At 53.1% G+C, this 13,274-nt stretch overlaps 1 protein-coding gene across 1 annotated transcript; it reads right to left on the reverse strand.

Annotated features, from left to right (window-relative positions):
* Positions 1-3,193: 3,193 nt before the first annotated feature.
* Positions 3,194-5,608, reverse strand: CHAC1 (ChaC glutathione specific gamma-glutamylcyclotransferase 1). Its single transcript, XM_037835424.1, has 3 exons — positions 5,221-5,608; positions 4,770-4,805; positions 3,194-4,286 (listed from the first exon to the last, which is right to left on the reverse strand). Exons 1-3 carry the CDS (start codon positions 5,449-5,451, stop codon positions 3,885-3,887), a joined length of 669 nt encoding a protein of 222 aa, XP_037691352.1. The 5' UTR covers positions 5,452-5,608; the 3' UTR covers positions 3,194-3,884.
* Positions 5,609-13,274: the final 7,666 nt, after the last annotated feature.

A 13,274-nucleotide genomic window follows, 5' to 3' on the forward strand; every position in this document is an offset into this window, starting at 1 on the left:
TGGCTTTTTACTCGCATTTCCTCATGAGTGTACAGTGGAGTTTTCTAGAAGCTGGATTGAATGCAAAAGAGATGAGAATCCAACTGCTTCTATTAAGTCAGACATTAAATATATAAAAACAAGGCCACTCCTTGCACTAAAATTTGTTTTTGCAAAATATAGTTGTTTTCCTTAAAAATATGTTAACATGCCTTGTGGATCACACCGCCTTTATCTGGTGTATCGATGGATGAGTAGAAAAATGGGGATAAAAACTAAATGACAAATAGGGTGGGATGGGGGGGATGGCTTGGGTGTTCTTTTTTCACTTTTATTTTTTATTCTTATTCTGATTCTTTCTGATGTAAGGAAAATGTTCAGAAATAGATTGGGGTGATGAACGCATAATTACATGATCATACTGTGAACAGTTGATTGTATACCATGGATGATTGTATGGTATGTGACTATATTTCAATAAAACTGAATTTTAAAAAATATATATATATGTTAACATGTACTGGATTTATTTTTGCTATTAATAAACATTTTTTTAATTTGTTTTAATCTCTAACACAGTATCTGTCGATAGATACATCTGTATCTATATAGATACATAAACAAAAGCATTTGGGGGTCCTCAATATATTTTAATTTGTAAAGCACTCCTGAGATCCCTGCACCTTCTCCATGCTCTCAGTTTCCTGTTTCTCAAATTTCCTGGCAGGTGGCTGCTTCCTCCCCTCCCACAGCCCCTGGGCCCCGCCTGTGGCTTCCCTGCCTCCTTCCTGAAACTGCTGTCACTGAGGCCACCTAGGACCCATGGCATTTCATCCAAAGGCCTCTGTCCTTATTTTCCTTGACCTTTCAGCAGCATGACAGTGTTGAACACCTTCTTCTAGAAACACCCTTCCCCTCCCCCAACTCTCTGGACACTCCTGGGTTCTCCTCCTACCCCTCTGGCTGCTCATTCTCCTGACAAATCTTGCTTTGCTCAGACTTCAGGTCTGAGGCCCTTGGGACTCGGCCTGGGCCCTGTTCTCTGTTCTCTCTACTCCCAGGGAGACCTGGGCTACTCCAGGGCTTCAGGCTCCGCCTCGATGTGGATGGCACCTGACTCCCTAACTCCCAGTTTTCTCTCCTAAGCCTCAAACCAACATATTCTTGAGCCCCTGAACGTCCATGTGGATGCCCCTGCCCCACACTGACACCCTAAACTTAAACCTGTCCAACACAGATCTCCACCCCACCCTTTTCAAATCCGTGACTACACCAGGAACTCCAGCCCACCTGCCCTCTCCGTCTTCATCCAACCAGTCACCAAATCCCATTGGCCTCATCCCCTAAACTGCTCTCCATGCATCCACCTGTACATGGCCACTGCCACGTGGTGGCCCAGGCCACTTTCACCTCTCCCCTGACCTGTCTTTGACCTCCCTCCAATCTAACAAAGCAGCTGCAGCACACCTCCTTATGCACATATGTGTCTCTTCCCTGCTCAGAATCCACAGGAGGCTCCCCACTGACCCCCACAGTGCAACTCACTAGGCTGGCCAGTGTGATGCGGTCCTGCCACTTGTCCAGCCTCATGTCCCCTCACCACACCACTCTGCTCCAGCTGGGCTGACCTTGCCTTTCCCACAGGCACACGCTGTTCCCTGCCTCTGTTCACTGGAGACCCCCTCTCGTGTGGCCTAATCACCCCCTCCTCCAGTCAGGAACCCTTTCTGTTCTGCTCAGGGCACGTCTCATGCTGAATGATCACCATCAGTTTGTCCACTCCGAGATCCCTGAGGAGAATTTCTTTATTGCTGTATCCCTAGTGCCTAGGACGGTCCCTGTCATATAGTGGAGGTTTAGTAAATACTCGCTGAACGAATAGCTTGAAGAACATGAGCCCGTGTGCAGGCAGCAGGCAGCCCTCCCCACCCCATTTCAGCTCCCACCGTAGAGCAGGGCTCTGCTCTGAGGATCCAGACTGGCCGTCTGGCCCTACTAGAGCCCAGGAGTCACCCAGGGCTCCCTGCCACCTCCTCCTATTGTGTTGTCTGAGCAGCCTCCCAGAAGAACCCAGCTGACTCCACACTTTGCCCATCAATGGCCAGGACTCTAGGCTGCCAAGACATGGGCACACCATCCAGCCGTGTGCACCCTCCGCAGGCACAATGGTTGTCCAACTTGGGTGGAGCTGACCCTCCCCGGGACACACACCCAGATAATCCAGGGCAGCAGCCACAACACAGAGCAGCCCCACACACCACACGGCCTGCCTCCACGCATCAGTGCTGTCCCCTCACAGAGAGTAAATGCTGTTCAGAGGATTGAATACTTTTCTCAAGGTCACTCAGCCTACGAGGGAAGTGGCTGGGTTGGAGCCAGGCTCCTCGGCTGCCAAAGCCTGTAATCTTGGCCCCGCAGCCATTCTGCAGGTCCAGAAGGGGCCACCCCGTGGAGGGGTCATTCCCAGTTGAGGAGCCCAGGGCCAGGCTGAGACTCCGGCAGGGTGGGAGGGCTGTAATCTGGCTCCAGAGACCATGACAGGGAGAGGAACAGCCGGAGACAGACAGGAGACAAGCAGCAGCCTGGAAGCGCCCTGGCAGCTCATTCCAGCATGGCGTGAGTCCTGGCAGGTCAGGGTAATGAAGCGGCAGACACCACAGCCCCAGGAAGGGACGGTGCATGCTTGGACCTTAGAACTAAAAGAGCTGCCAGGTCTTCCAGGCCACAACTCCTCACTGTCAGCTGCCAGCAGTGACCTAGAAGTTGGTCACCACCCTACCCCAACCTACGTGCTCCTTTAGGAGAGATGCCAGAGGCCCCGCCTAGCCATCAGAAAAAGGCAGCAGCTGTCCCTGCAACTGGAGGAGAGTCTGGTCTGAGCTCTAAGCCTGCCTGTCTCTCACCGACAGGTGGGGAGATGAGACACAGGGTCCCAGGTCCATGACATGGGCACTGCTCGCAGGGCTGTCTAGTACAGCCAAGTGGCCCAAGGGCTGCACGATGGGGGGACATTAGTCACAGACATGAAGGACATGATGAATGGTGCCCAAGGGAGAGGTGTAACCTGGCCATCCTGCCTGCTCAGCTGCCCCTCCCTGGGAGGGAGGGAAGTAGAGGAAGACGGAGCCCTTTCCCCTGTTAGGAGCCTTCCAAGGCTTCATCACCTCCCTCACCTCCCACCTGAATAAAAAACCATATTCCAGCACAGCACAGATAATAAGAAATCAGTTTATGGATGACAGTATGGGATGGTCTGAGAGGGCACCAGGGCCTACAGTGGTGAGCTTCCCAGGAACAGACCCACAGACAAGACAAGCAGGCAGTCAGACAGAGGAACAGGAAAACAAAGCCAATTGGGTAAGAGACCTAGGCCCAGCCTCAGCAGCTGTGTCTGGGCATCAGATCCAGCTCTGCCCAGGGGACCAGGGAGTGAGGGGCTGGCAGAGGCCTCAGTTTTGGCAGGGCCCCTCCCCTCACTCCCTGTTATCCATTATCCGGTGGGCTGGGACCTTTGGCAGGGGTATTTCTGGGGGTCATGACTCTTGGAGGCTCCCTGGGGGGCCTCACCTGGGGGTTGTGGGATTAGCAGCAGCATTGGGGGGGTGTCTGGTCAGGCACCAGGGGCCTGGGGTGGGGCCACCGCTCAGCAGGGCCCCTGTGTCCCGGGCAGGCCCCCCCACCCTGCCCACATCAGCATGGTGCAATAAATAAAGTTTCAAGTAATAAATCAGCATCAGGAAGGAGAGCTGGAGGCTGGTGGGTAGCCCAGGCTTAGGGAGAGATGCCCTGCGCCACCCACGTTGCCCCCTCAGTGGATTCTGGCTGAACCAAGTCCGTTTATGTGCACCGGAGCAGGGGTCCGGTCCCGATGTCCACATGGGCACCCCTGCAAGGGGCTCAGTCCCTCAGACCAGTGCCAGAGCCTGCTTGCTGGGGCAGAAGCAGGGCAGCATGGTGCCCACGGCGTCCACGATAGCCGCCAGGTGCTCGTCCTGCGCCTGGGGCCCACAGAGCTGCATGAAGTCTGCCAGGCGCAGCAAGTACTCCAGGTTGTGGCCTGAGGAGCCGTGGCAAGCCAGGATCTGAGTGGCAATGGCCTCCTCAGGCGCGGGGCCTAGGTAACCAGGGTTCTGTGGGGTGGCCACGTAGGCCAAGGCTTTCAGTGGCTGGTCGGGGGCATCTTGGGGGTAGAAGGTGACCTCCTTGGTGTCGTAGCCACCAAGCACCGCCTCCCGCACGTTCAGGTACTTCAGGGCCTCGCTCACCTGCTCACCTCGAACCTGGTATGCCACGCCCCAAGTGCAGCCCTAGGAGGAAACACGGGCACCTGGGGTCAGTCAGGGCTGCTCCTTGCTGGTGTTTCCCCCATCCCAGAACAGTAGGCCCCACCCCAGGATTGTGCTCTATAAAGGAGATGGGTGGACGGGTGCCTAGTGATCAATCTAGCAGGAACATATCAGATCCTTGTTCCTCCTGTCTTAAGAAGGATTATTAAGGTGATCTAGCCCCACAGAGGAAGGATCCTACTGAAGTGTAGGGAGGGAACCAGCAGCCTCACCTGAAGCTCAATGGGGATGTTGAGTCTCAGACCCTACCCTCATCCTACTAAATCAAAATCTGCATTTTTGTAAAATCATCGGGTGATTTGCATGACAAGCACTGAACTAGCCCACCCTTCCCTTCTGCCAGAAAGGAATCTAATCTTGTCTGCAGCCAAGGGCTCATGAGCTCTGTCTGTCTGCATCCTCCATGTGGAGTCCCAGGGTCCCTCTCAGAACTTAGGCACTTACCTCATGATCTTCAAGAAGGGTCACCACGCGGCCAGGCTAGGGAGGAAAGAAAGATTTCAAAAAAGACAAGTTTTAGAAACCAGCTCTGCCACCAGTGCCAGAGGAAACCCTTACCAACCCTGCTGGCCTAGGACTCAGGGAGGCCCCCTTGGCTCACAGCTTGCAAAGGGAAGGGATAGGGTGGCAGTGATGCACGGATGCAGGGGAAATAGTAACAGAGATACACTGTAGTGGACCTCGACACGGTGATCCACCAATTCAGACTCCAGCCATCACAGTAATCCATCGGGCACACGAATCTAAGCCATGATGCCTGGGCACAGATTTACACATTTCCCGCGGCAGCACGGAGTTGGCATCAACCCGGGGAGCATCGGACATTCCAGGGCGCTGCGCCCCCACTATCCAGCTCCCACCCTCCTCACTCCCCTGGACACGGTCCGATGCTCACCATCTTGTCGCTGCCCCGATGGAAGGTGTCTCCCTGCCAGAAGCGGCGGCTGTAGCCGCGCACGAAGCCCACACGGCTGTCTTTGTAGGCGAAGTCGGGCCTCCACACCAGGGAGCCGTACCCGAAAATCCACAGCGCTGGAGGATCGCTGTCGTCCCGGGGATGCTGCGCGGAGGGCGGCGAGGGAGGAGAGGGGGGCGGGATGCTCTGAGCCGCGGGCTCCTGCTTCATGGTGCCGGGCGCAGGGTCGGGCCCGGGCGGCTTCCGGGACTGGTCTCCGGCGCGGGCACGGACTGACCGACGGACGCGCACACCTGGCCTGGCACCGCTCGGTCGCTCCAGCTGAGCGACCCTAACCGAGGCGCCTTTTAAACCCTCCGGCCAGGAAGCCCCGCCCACAGCGGACAGCTGCCGCGGTGATTGAGGTGGGACAAAGCCCCTTTGGACCAATCACCATCGGACTTTGCTGCTAGGTGGACCGCGCCGCCCTCTGAGTGGGTGACGGAGCGCCCCGCTCCGGGCCCAGCGCGCCCGCTGATTGGTTCGGTTCCAACTCTGTAGCAAACCTGTCAGAAGTGATGCAACGGCGGGGGAGGTTTCCCCAGGGCAGGCATGCATGCAGCAAGGGCGCCTCGGATTGCGTCAGGTGGCGGGCCCCGGGCACGGGACGAGCACGAACACGGGCCCCGGGGGCCTGCCTCGCAGCGCCCCGGTCGCGTGGGCCCTTCTTGAGCCGCAGTGGGCGGGTCACAGGCGGACGTCTCCCCAGCCGTTCTGCCCACGCACCTGGCAGAGTAGCTGCAACCCCCGGGGAGCCTGGACAGGCTCCGGACGCCGGCTCAAGGCATGTCCAGAAGAAGCACGCTGAGCAGCGTCAACGCCGGTCCCTCCGCGTTCCGCTCCGGTGCCTCACGCCGTTGGCCCGCGTGAGCAAATGGAGAAACTGAATCACGGGGTGGGCGAGGGGTTCTGCAGAGGCTGCGAGGCTGTCAGTCCGGGAGCCCGGAGCTTGCGGAACGCTCGTGAGGGCCATGCCCCGGGCCAGGTGTGGGACCCCCTGAGCCCAGGCCGAGACTCAGGAAAGATGAGCAAAGCCAAGCCAGCCGTGTCCCTGACTTTAGTTCTGCTGGGGCATGAGGCTTTTGCAGCAGTTATGGGGTTAATCCTCACGCACCGAGGTTCCGGGAGCGACGGGCTAGGAAGGACGAATTGGGACCCGCAGAAGTCTGTGAGCGGCTACCGGCCTTCTTCCCTTATTTCTCGCCTTCCCGGGTTGGCGCCCTGAGCAGTGCCAAGGGGCTGTCCCTGGGGACTCCTCGGGCTAAAAAAGGGAAACTGAGGCAGCAAAGGCTTCCCGCTCATGGAACTGGCTCCTGGCAACTGCTTGGCAGGGGAGGAAATGGGCAATATTGCGCCTCATTCTATTCTAATTAGATATTTAAAAATTATCTGCAAACTTCAAAATAGTCATTCCAAAGGTGAGGGGTGTGATTAATATGAAGCTGTCTCTAAAAACAGAAACAAGTATACAATAGGATAATATAATCCGGAAGAATATAACTAAACTGTTAGCAGAGGCTGTCACTAGAGTAAGACTTTCAATATTAAATGTAAACATTTATGTAAAAGTTTGGATTTTTTACAAGAAACATGAATTACTTTTCCAACCAGGAAAACAAAATTACAGGCAAAACAGACATTTCTGGTCACTCCTTTCTCTTTGCCTCCATTCCCCTGGTTTGCTCTCTCCTCTTTCCCCCTCTTCTCTACCCTCTACCCTTTCATCCCTCTGAGCACCTCCTTTGCTGCTCACTTCTTAGGGAGAATATCCCCTCCTCCACTCAGCGCCTTGTGTGGTGGAGTAGAGGCCCCTGAACTGGTGTCTGAACTGGAATTATCTGTGAATTGGCACAAACGCCCCTTTGAGAAAGCAGCATGGTGATACAAATCAAGAATCATAAAATGTCCCTGCCCTTTGACCCAATACTTCCACTCCAGGAAATTATTTAAAATATGGGAAAAGCCATATGCCTGAAGATTTTCAATGCATTGTTATTTACTATAGGAAAAACAAAAGAAGAGGAACTTAAATATCAAAAACTAGCTAAATGTTTAAGTAAATTATGGTTCACCCACATGGTGGAGAAATATTACCCAAACACACACACACACACACACACACACACACGGAAATAAATATCCAACAATAGGTGACTGCTTACATAAATTTGATGTAGGCTGGAAACCACTTGTATTTTGGGAGATACAGCTTGCGTGTGGATTTAGGTATGTTGTGTTAAATTATTATTCCACTTAGCTTAAAATAAGGATTGAAATTGCATTTAAAGGGATCACTGAATGTTACTGTCTGTGAAACTGACTATTTTGTGTACTGCTGATTCACATTATCTATAAATCAGTACTTGGGAAAATTCTACTTTTTTAACCTATTGATGCAGGGAATAAAGTACGAAAAATTAAAAAAAAAAAGGGTAAACTGAATGAATCTATTCCTTGTAACCCAAAGTTCCCAAAACACTAATGTACCAAATAAATGCTCAGCTCCAAAAAAAAAAAAAAAAAAAAAAATTTGATGTAGGCATGAAATCTGTGCAGTCATTGGAAACAATTATGTAAATCTGTATTTATTGACTTGGAAACATATCTATGATGTGTAATTAACTGGAAAAGCCAAGTAATATAACTGTTAATTAAAAAATTCGGGCATGGTTATTTGCATAGAAAAAATTCTAAAGAACACAATGTTCAGAGTGGTTACCTCTGAGTAGTAGTATTAAGTGAGATTTGCACTTTCTTATTTATACCAATTCAGATTGGGATTTTTTAAAAAAGAAAATACATTCTATTTGTATATTTTCAAAAGGCTATTTCTATTTAGAAAAAAATGTTTAAAAAATAAAAATAGAAATTCATTATGAAAACAATGTAGTAAAAATGCTTGTGATTGCATTAGTAAGACAAAAATGCAAAATATGAACTATCACATGCACTATGATTAAACCCGTTAAAAACAACAACAAAGATGTATAAGGAAAAAGATGGGGGAACAAATACTGATGATGAGTGTTGGGATTATGGGTGATTCTCTTCTCTGTTTTCCAAGCTTTATGAAATATAATTTTTAAATCAGAAGTTACTTTTAGAGAGTAGTAAATGGTTTTCTGGGCAGAGAGCATATCAGAATCACCTGGCGAACATTTTCACAATGCCCATTCCCAGATCTCCTCCCACCCTGTTAGAGACCTAGGTTTAAATAACTCCTTTAGTGGTGTCATCAATAACGCTTGTCTTTCCTCAGGCAGAGTTAGGCACTCCCTCCTCTATGTTCCCAGACCATTTACCTCACTTGTTTATCTGTTCCCTCCACCTCATGCTTATAACAGAAACAACCAGTCACTGAGTGCTTACCATCTGCCAGGCCATTTGCAAAATGCTTTTATATCCATTCTAATTATAACTTTCTCTACTACTTTGGGAGGTAAATATCATTTTACAGATGAGCAAACTGGAGCACAGAGAAATTAAGTAATCTGCTCAAGGGGACAGGGCAGTAAGCAGTGGAGCCTGGGTGTGCAGGCAAGTCCTCTGGCTCCAGTGCCTCCTTGCTTACAGTCATTTGACATCCCGCCTCCCACTAACCTGAGAGAGCCCCAAAAGGAAGATTCATCTTTGAAGCCCCAGGGGAACCAACACAATGCTGACACATGGGAGGTCCTCCACAACTGCGGGGAGAATAAGGGAAGCTTTACTGGGACAAGTAAGGCCAGGGCACCTGGAGGTTCTGAGGAAGAGGAATTCTGGCTGTCTCAAGTCCTGCATGACACAGGTTCAACCTTGACCCTTTCAAAATAGGAATCCTCTGGCCAGGGGGTCTTAAACATCTTCCTGGGAACAAGTCTTGCCTCTTCCCATCACTTGCTTATCTTTGCCAACCACATCTATCTCCTTGCCTCCCAGAGGGACACGCCTAGGCAGCCGGTTCCTCTCTAATCTCGGCCGCCAATGCATCCCATCTTTCCTTTTAAAATCCCCTCAGGAAAGGGCTGTGGAAGTCGTGCCAGCAGGGTCATGCCCATGGCGGTTCCAGCTCAAGAGAGGTGACGAGTCTGAACATCACCTCCATCTCACAGAGTTGCACGTGATTTGCACATGATGTGCACATGGTGGCTTCCTCTTTTGGAGCTTTCCCAAATTAATCTTTCCTTATTGTTCCCCTTGAGGAAGTCACTCCTCATTTCCTTGTTGTCTTTTCCTTCTCACTTCTCAGTCCAGACACCTCAATCAACTCCTGGTGTTAGTGGGGCATGATGATCTGAAATGAGGGAGCCAGGGAATTAGGCTAATTTATTATGCTAAATGATGAAGTTGCTTTATAAAGCTGCTGATTCCAGGGGAATGAAAACCTTCCCGGACTTGTGCCCAGCTCCACCATTTACCAGCTGGGTGACCCTAGGTACGTTCTCTCAAGTCCTCAGTTTTCTCAGCTCTGAAATGGGGGGCAATAATACCAGCATCTACCTTGTAGAGTTGTGATAAGGATCGAATGAAATAACACCTTAGCCAGTAGCTGGCACATGGGAGCCCTCAGTCAACATTGGCCCCTTAGTATTCTTATGCCAGACTTCTCATCACTTCCCATTGTATCCAGGGCAGAGCCTAAAGAACTGAGTAGGTCAGGAAAGTGATCAGGGTAAGCATTTTAGATTCAGTGGAGGAAACCTACCCGACATCTCACCCTCCATCCTTGCCATGCAATTTGCAGATTGTTCCAGCAAATAGGGTGCTCAGGGAGTGGTGTTAAAACATAGAATGTGTGATAGCTCCAAACATACTATTACAAGAATAATTGCTTGAGTAGAGTGATTTTCTGTGTCTGCATGGGGTAGTGGGTGGGGGAAAGCACTAAAATAAACGAATAAATAGAATACGATAAAATAAATGATCTATGAGGGGCTACACCTCCCACAGAACTTCGAGATGTGAATGTGTCCTCACGGCCTCAGCCTGAGTGCAACGAGGACATACGTCTCACTAACCCCCTGGCACAGGGATGGGAAGCTGGAGTAGCAGAGTCCCTCGATATGGTCCACCTCAGAAGAGGGTGAGCGGCCAGAGACAGCTGCTCTGCTGATTTCCTAGCTGAATCCAGGGCCAAAGGCAAAGGCCCCTTGACCCTCTGACTGCAAAAGCAGGGACTCTAAGGGACTCACCCATATTCTGGCAGAAGAGTGCATGGGATGGTGGAAAAACCTGGTTCCCTGCCCATTTTCTAGCATCCAAGGAGGGAGGAAGACCTGGCTGACAGGGTACCTCTGGGGTGACCAGTGTTCCAGCTATTTAGACCTGGGTCCTAGTCCACCTGGAAGGGGGTGGGGAGCCAACAGAGAGTTAGGGTGGAGGGGCAGCTCTCCCGATTCCAAGGAGAGAAGAAAGTAAGGGTTGTGGGGGGATGCTGGGGCAGAAATCAGCTGGCTGCATGCCTGGGAAGAAGCTGCAGTGGGGTCCATTTCAGTGTCAGGCTATGTAGGGAGGAGACCCTGGGGTTCAGGGCTGAACGGCAGACCCCCTAGAAGTGCTGCAGTGCAGGGGGACCTGGCTTTTGAAGAGAACGCTAGGGAAACAGCCCATGGGGAGAAGCATGACTTCTCAAAAGGGACCTGTGGGGCAGACTCTGAGGCCCACCGAACCAAGGAAGTCAAGTCTCTGAAATGAGAGCAGCTGGGACACTATCCCCCAAGGGCCCACTGCTAAAGATCCCAGAACCTTTTAGAGCTCGTCTTCAGAGGGAGAACAGGAAGAACTGCATGAAAACAGTCACTGGCAAAGGTGCAGACCAGGCCTTGTAGGATGTGCCTGGTGCAGATGTCGGCCACTCTGGGAGACAGACAACAATCCTTACACAAGCCAAGTGGTGAGTGTCAGCTGCAACCTCCAGGGCTTGCTTTTGTCTCCAAAGTGAGCCAGGTGGAGGGATCATTGGAGACAGACAGGCTAGCCACGCCTGGCAGGACTTCGGCTCTGCCCTTCAAGGGATGCCATGACCCAGGGAACAAGGCTGAGCCCATTCTGGGCCCTAATGTTAAAGGGGGCAGTGCCCCAGAGGCCAGGGAAAAGATGGCAAAAGTCACTTGCGGCAGAGCTCCACGGGGAAGGTGATTCTCGGGGACAGGAGTAGGGCAACAAGGTCCTGCTGCCCCTTCCCTGACGCAAGGGTCTCCCTCCCAACACTGCCCACATCAAAGGAGGCTGACCTCTGACTAGCGGTGTTACCGAAAGGCAGGGCACAAAATGAAGTAGCAGTAGAGAAAGCGTGGGAGGTCACCCGCCTCACGGTCCCAGGGCTACTGCTGGGACGATTCAGCCAGACTTCAAGCCCCCTCATGGCCACCCTTGCTGCTGTGGCCTGGGGGAGGGGAAGCTCCAGAAAGAGGATGATTAGCCAACCAACCAGAGAACTCCTTACTTGCAAACGTTTTCAAACATTAACTGGTTTCATCCTCATAGCAATGTGCAAGAGATATTATCTTCAGGGAGGTTAAAGGTGAATAACTGCAGAGTTAGCTCCCCTGAGCAGAGAGCATGGTGCCTGGCATATAACAGGTGTTCAATCAGGGTTGAACGAATGAAGAAATGGATGAATTTGCCCCAGATCACCTGGCAATGGGGGATGGTACTGGAAGGGATCTTCAGTCTCCTAACTCAAATCCAGCGCCCTTGCCTGTCTGCTCCCATTCCCTTCCATCCTGAGGATGCCCGCCAGATGAGAATGGCCTGAGGACTGTGGGGTGGGGTCCGTCAGCTCCGGCGGCTGCCACAACTTCGAGTAGACGAAAGGTCTTGCTTCCCTGGACACCCTCCGGTATATCTGGGGGAAGCATCGCACTGAACCCCCTGTTTTCTTCCTCAGCTTAGGGGAAGCCTGGAGGGAACTCTGCCCGACAAAGACAAACACTGAACCCAGGAGTCCGACTGCCCCAACGCTGTCCTTCCCCGCAGTTTCGTCCCACTGCGCCCCCACCCCAGGACGGAGGAGGGCGGACCCCGCGAGCCCGGGGGTTCGGGGTGGGGGGTTGGTTGTGCCTGCATCCGCACGCAGCCCCGACGGCCGCGCAGCGCCCTCTAGTGCCGCGCAGCGAGGCCCGGCCGTCCCGCCCGTTGGCCCGCGCGCCACGCGGCTTCCCGCGGCCCGGGCCTGGCGCGGTCTCTCAGGCCGGGGGCGGGACTCCGGGAGGCAGGAGGGGGAGCCGAGCGGGCGGAGGCGTCTTGGAGAAACTTGCGGCCTTCGGCGTCTTCCCGGCCCGGGAAGCGAGCCGGGGTCGGGAGGCCGCAAACAGGAAGTAAGGCTGTAACAATGAACACGGGAGGCGGGGAGCCGCGGGACCTCCCGGGCGCCCGGCGGCGACGGCAGGTGGAGGGCTGACCCGGGGCGAGCGGGCCGCACCTGCCTCTTCCGCCGCCGCTCGGGGCTCCGGGCCCTCCGGGATCCGGCCGGGCCGTGCGCCCTGGGCGCGAAGGAGGGCGCGCGCGGCTGTTCGGGCAAGGCCAGTGGGACCTCCCGGGCGCATCCCATCCCCGGGAAGGGACAGTCACAGTTCCCTGAGTGATTCACCTCCATCGCTTCCCGGAATGCAGCAGGCCACGTGGGGCGGAGGGCCGGGTGCGCTGATCCTGGAGACCCACGGGGAAAGGCTGGGAGAGCTGCAGGGAGCCAGCCTGTGCCTACGGAGAGCTCTGTGGCTCCCTGTTCATTTCTACCTTGTTTTAGCCTAGTGGCCTTATTTAGCCTGGGGTGTGGGGTTGGGGAGGGGAGCTGGGGGAGGGGGAGACGAGGTGGGAGCCACTGTTCTCTATTTTTTTACTCCCTGACTGGTCTGACTGTGGCCCTGCCTGAGTAAGCAGGATAAAGGTTTACCTCTCTTCTTCACACCCCCCTCCCTGACACACTGCCCCTCCATGTTCTCCAAGGGATTACTAGTCAGGAGCTGTCAAAAAGATGTTCTCAGAGCCAGATGTCACTGTGAGGCCAGATTCAT

The sequence above is a fragment of the Choloepus didactylus genome, chromosome 4 (assembly GCF_015220235.1).
Source record: "Choloepus didactylus isolate mChoDid1 chromosome 4, mChoDid1.pri, whole genome shotgun sequence".
Classification (NCBI taxonomy): Eukaryota; Metazoa; Chordata; class Mammalia; order Pilosa; family Megalonychidae; genus Choloepus; species Choloepus didactylus.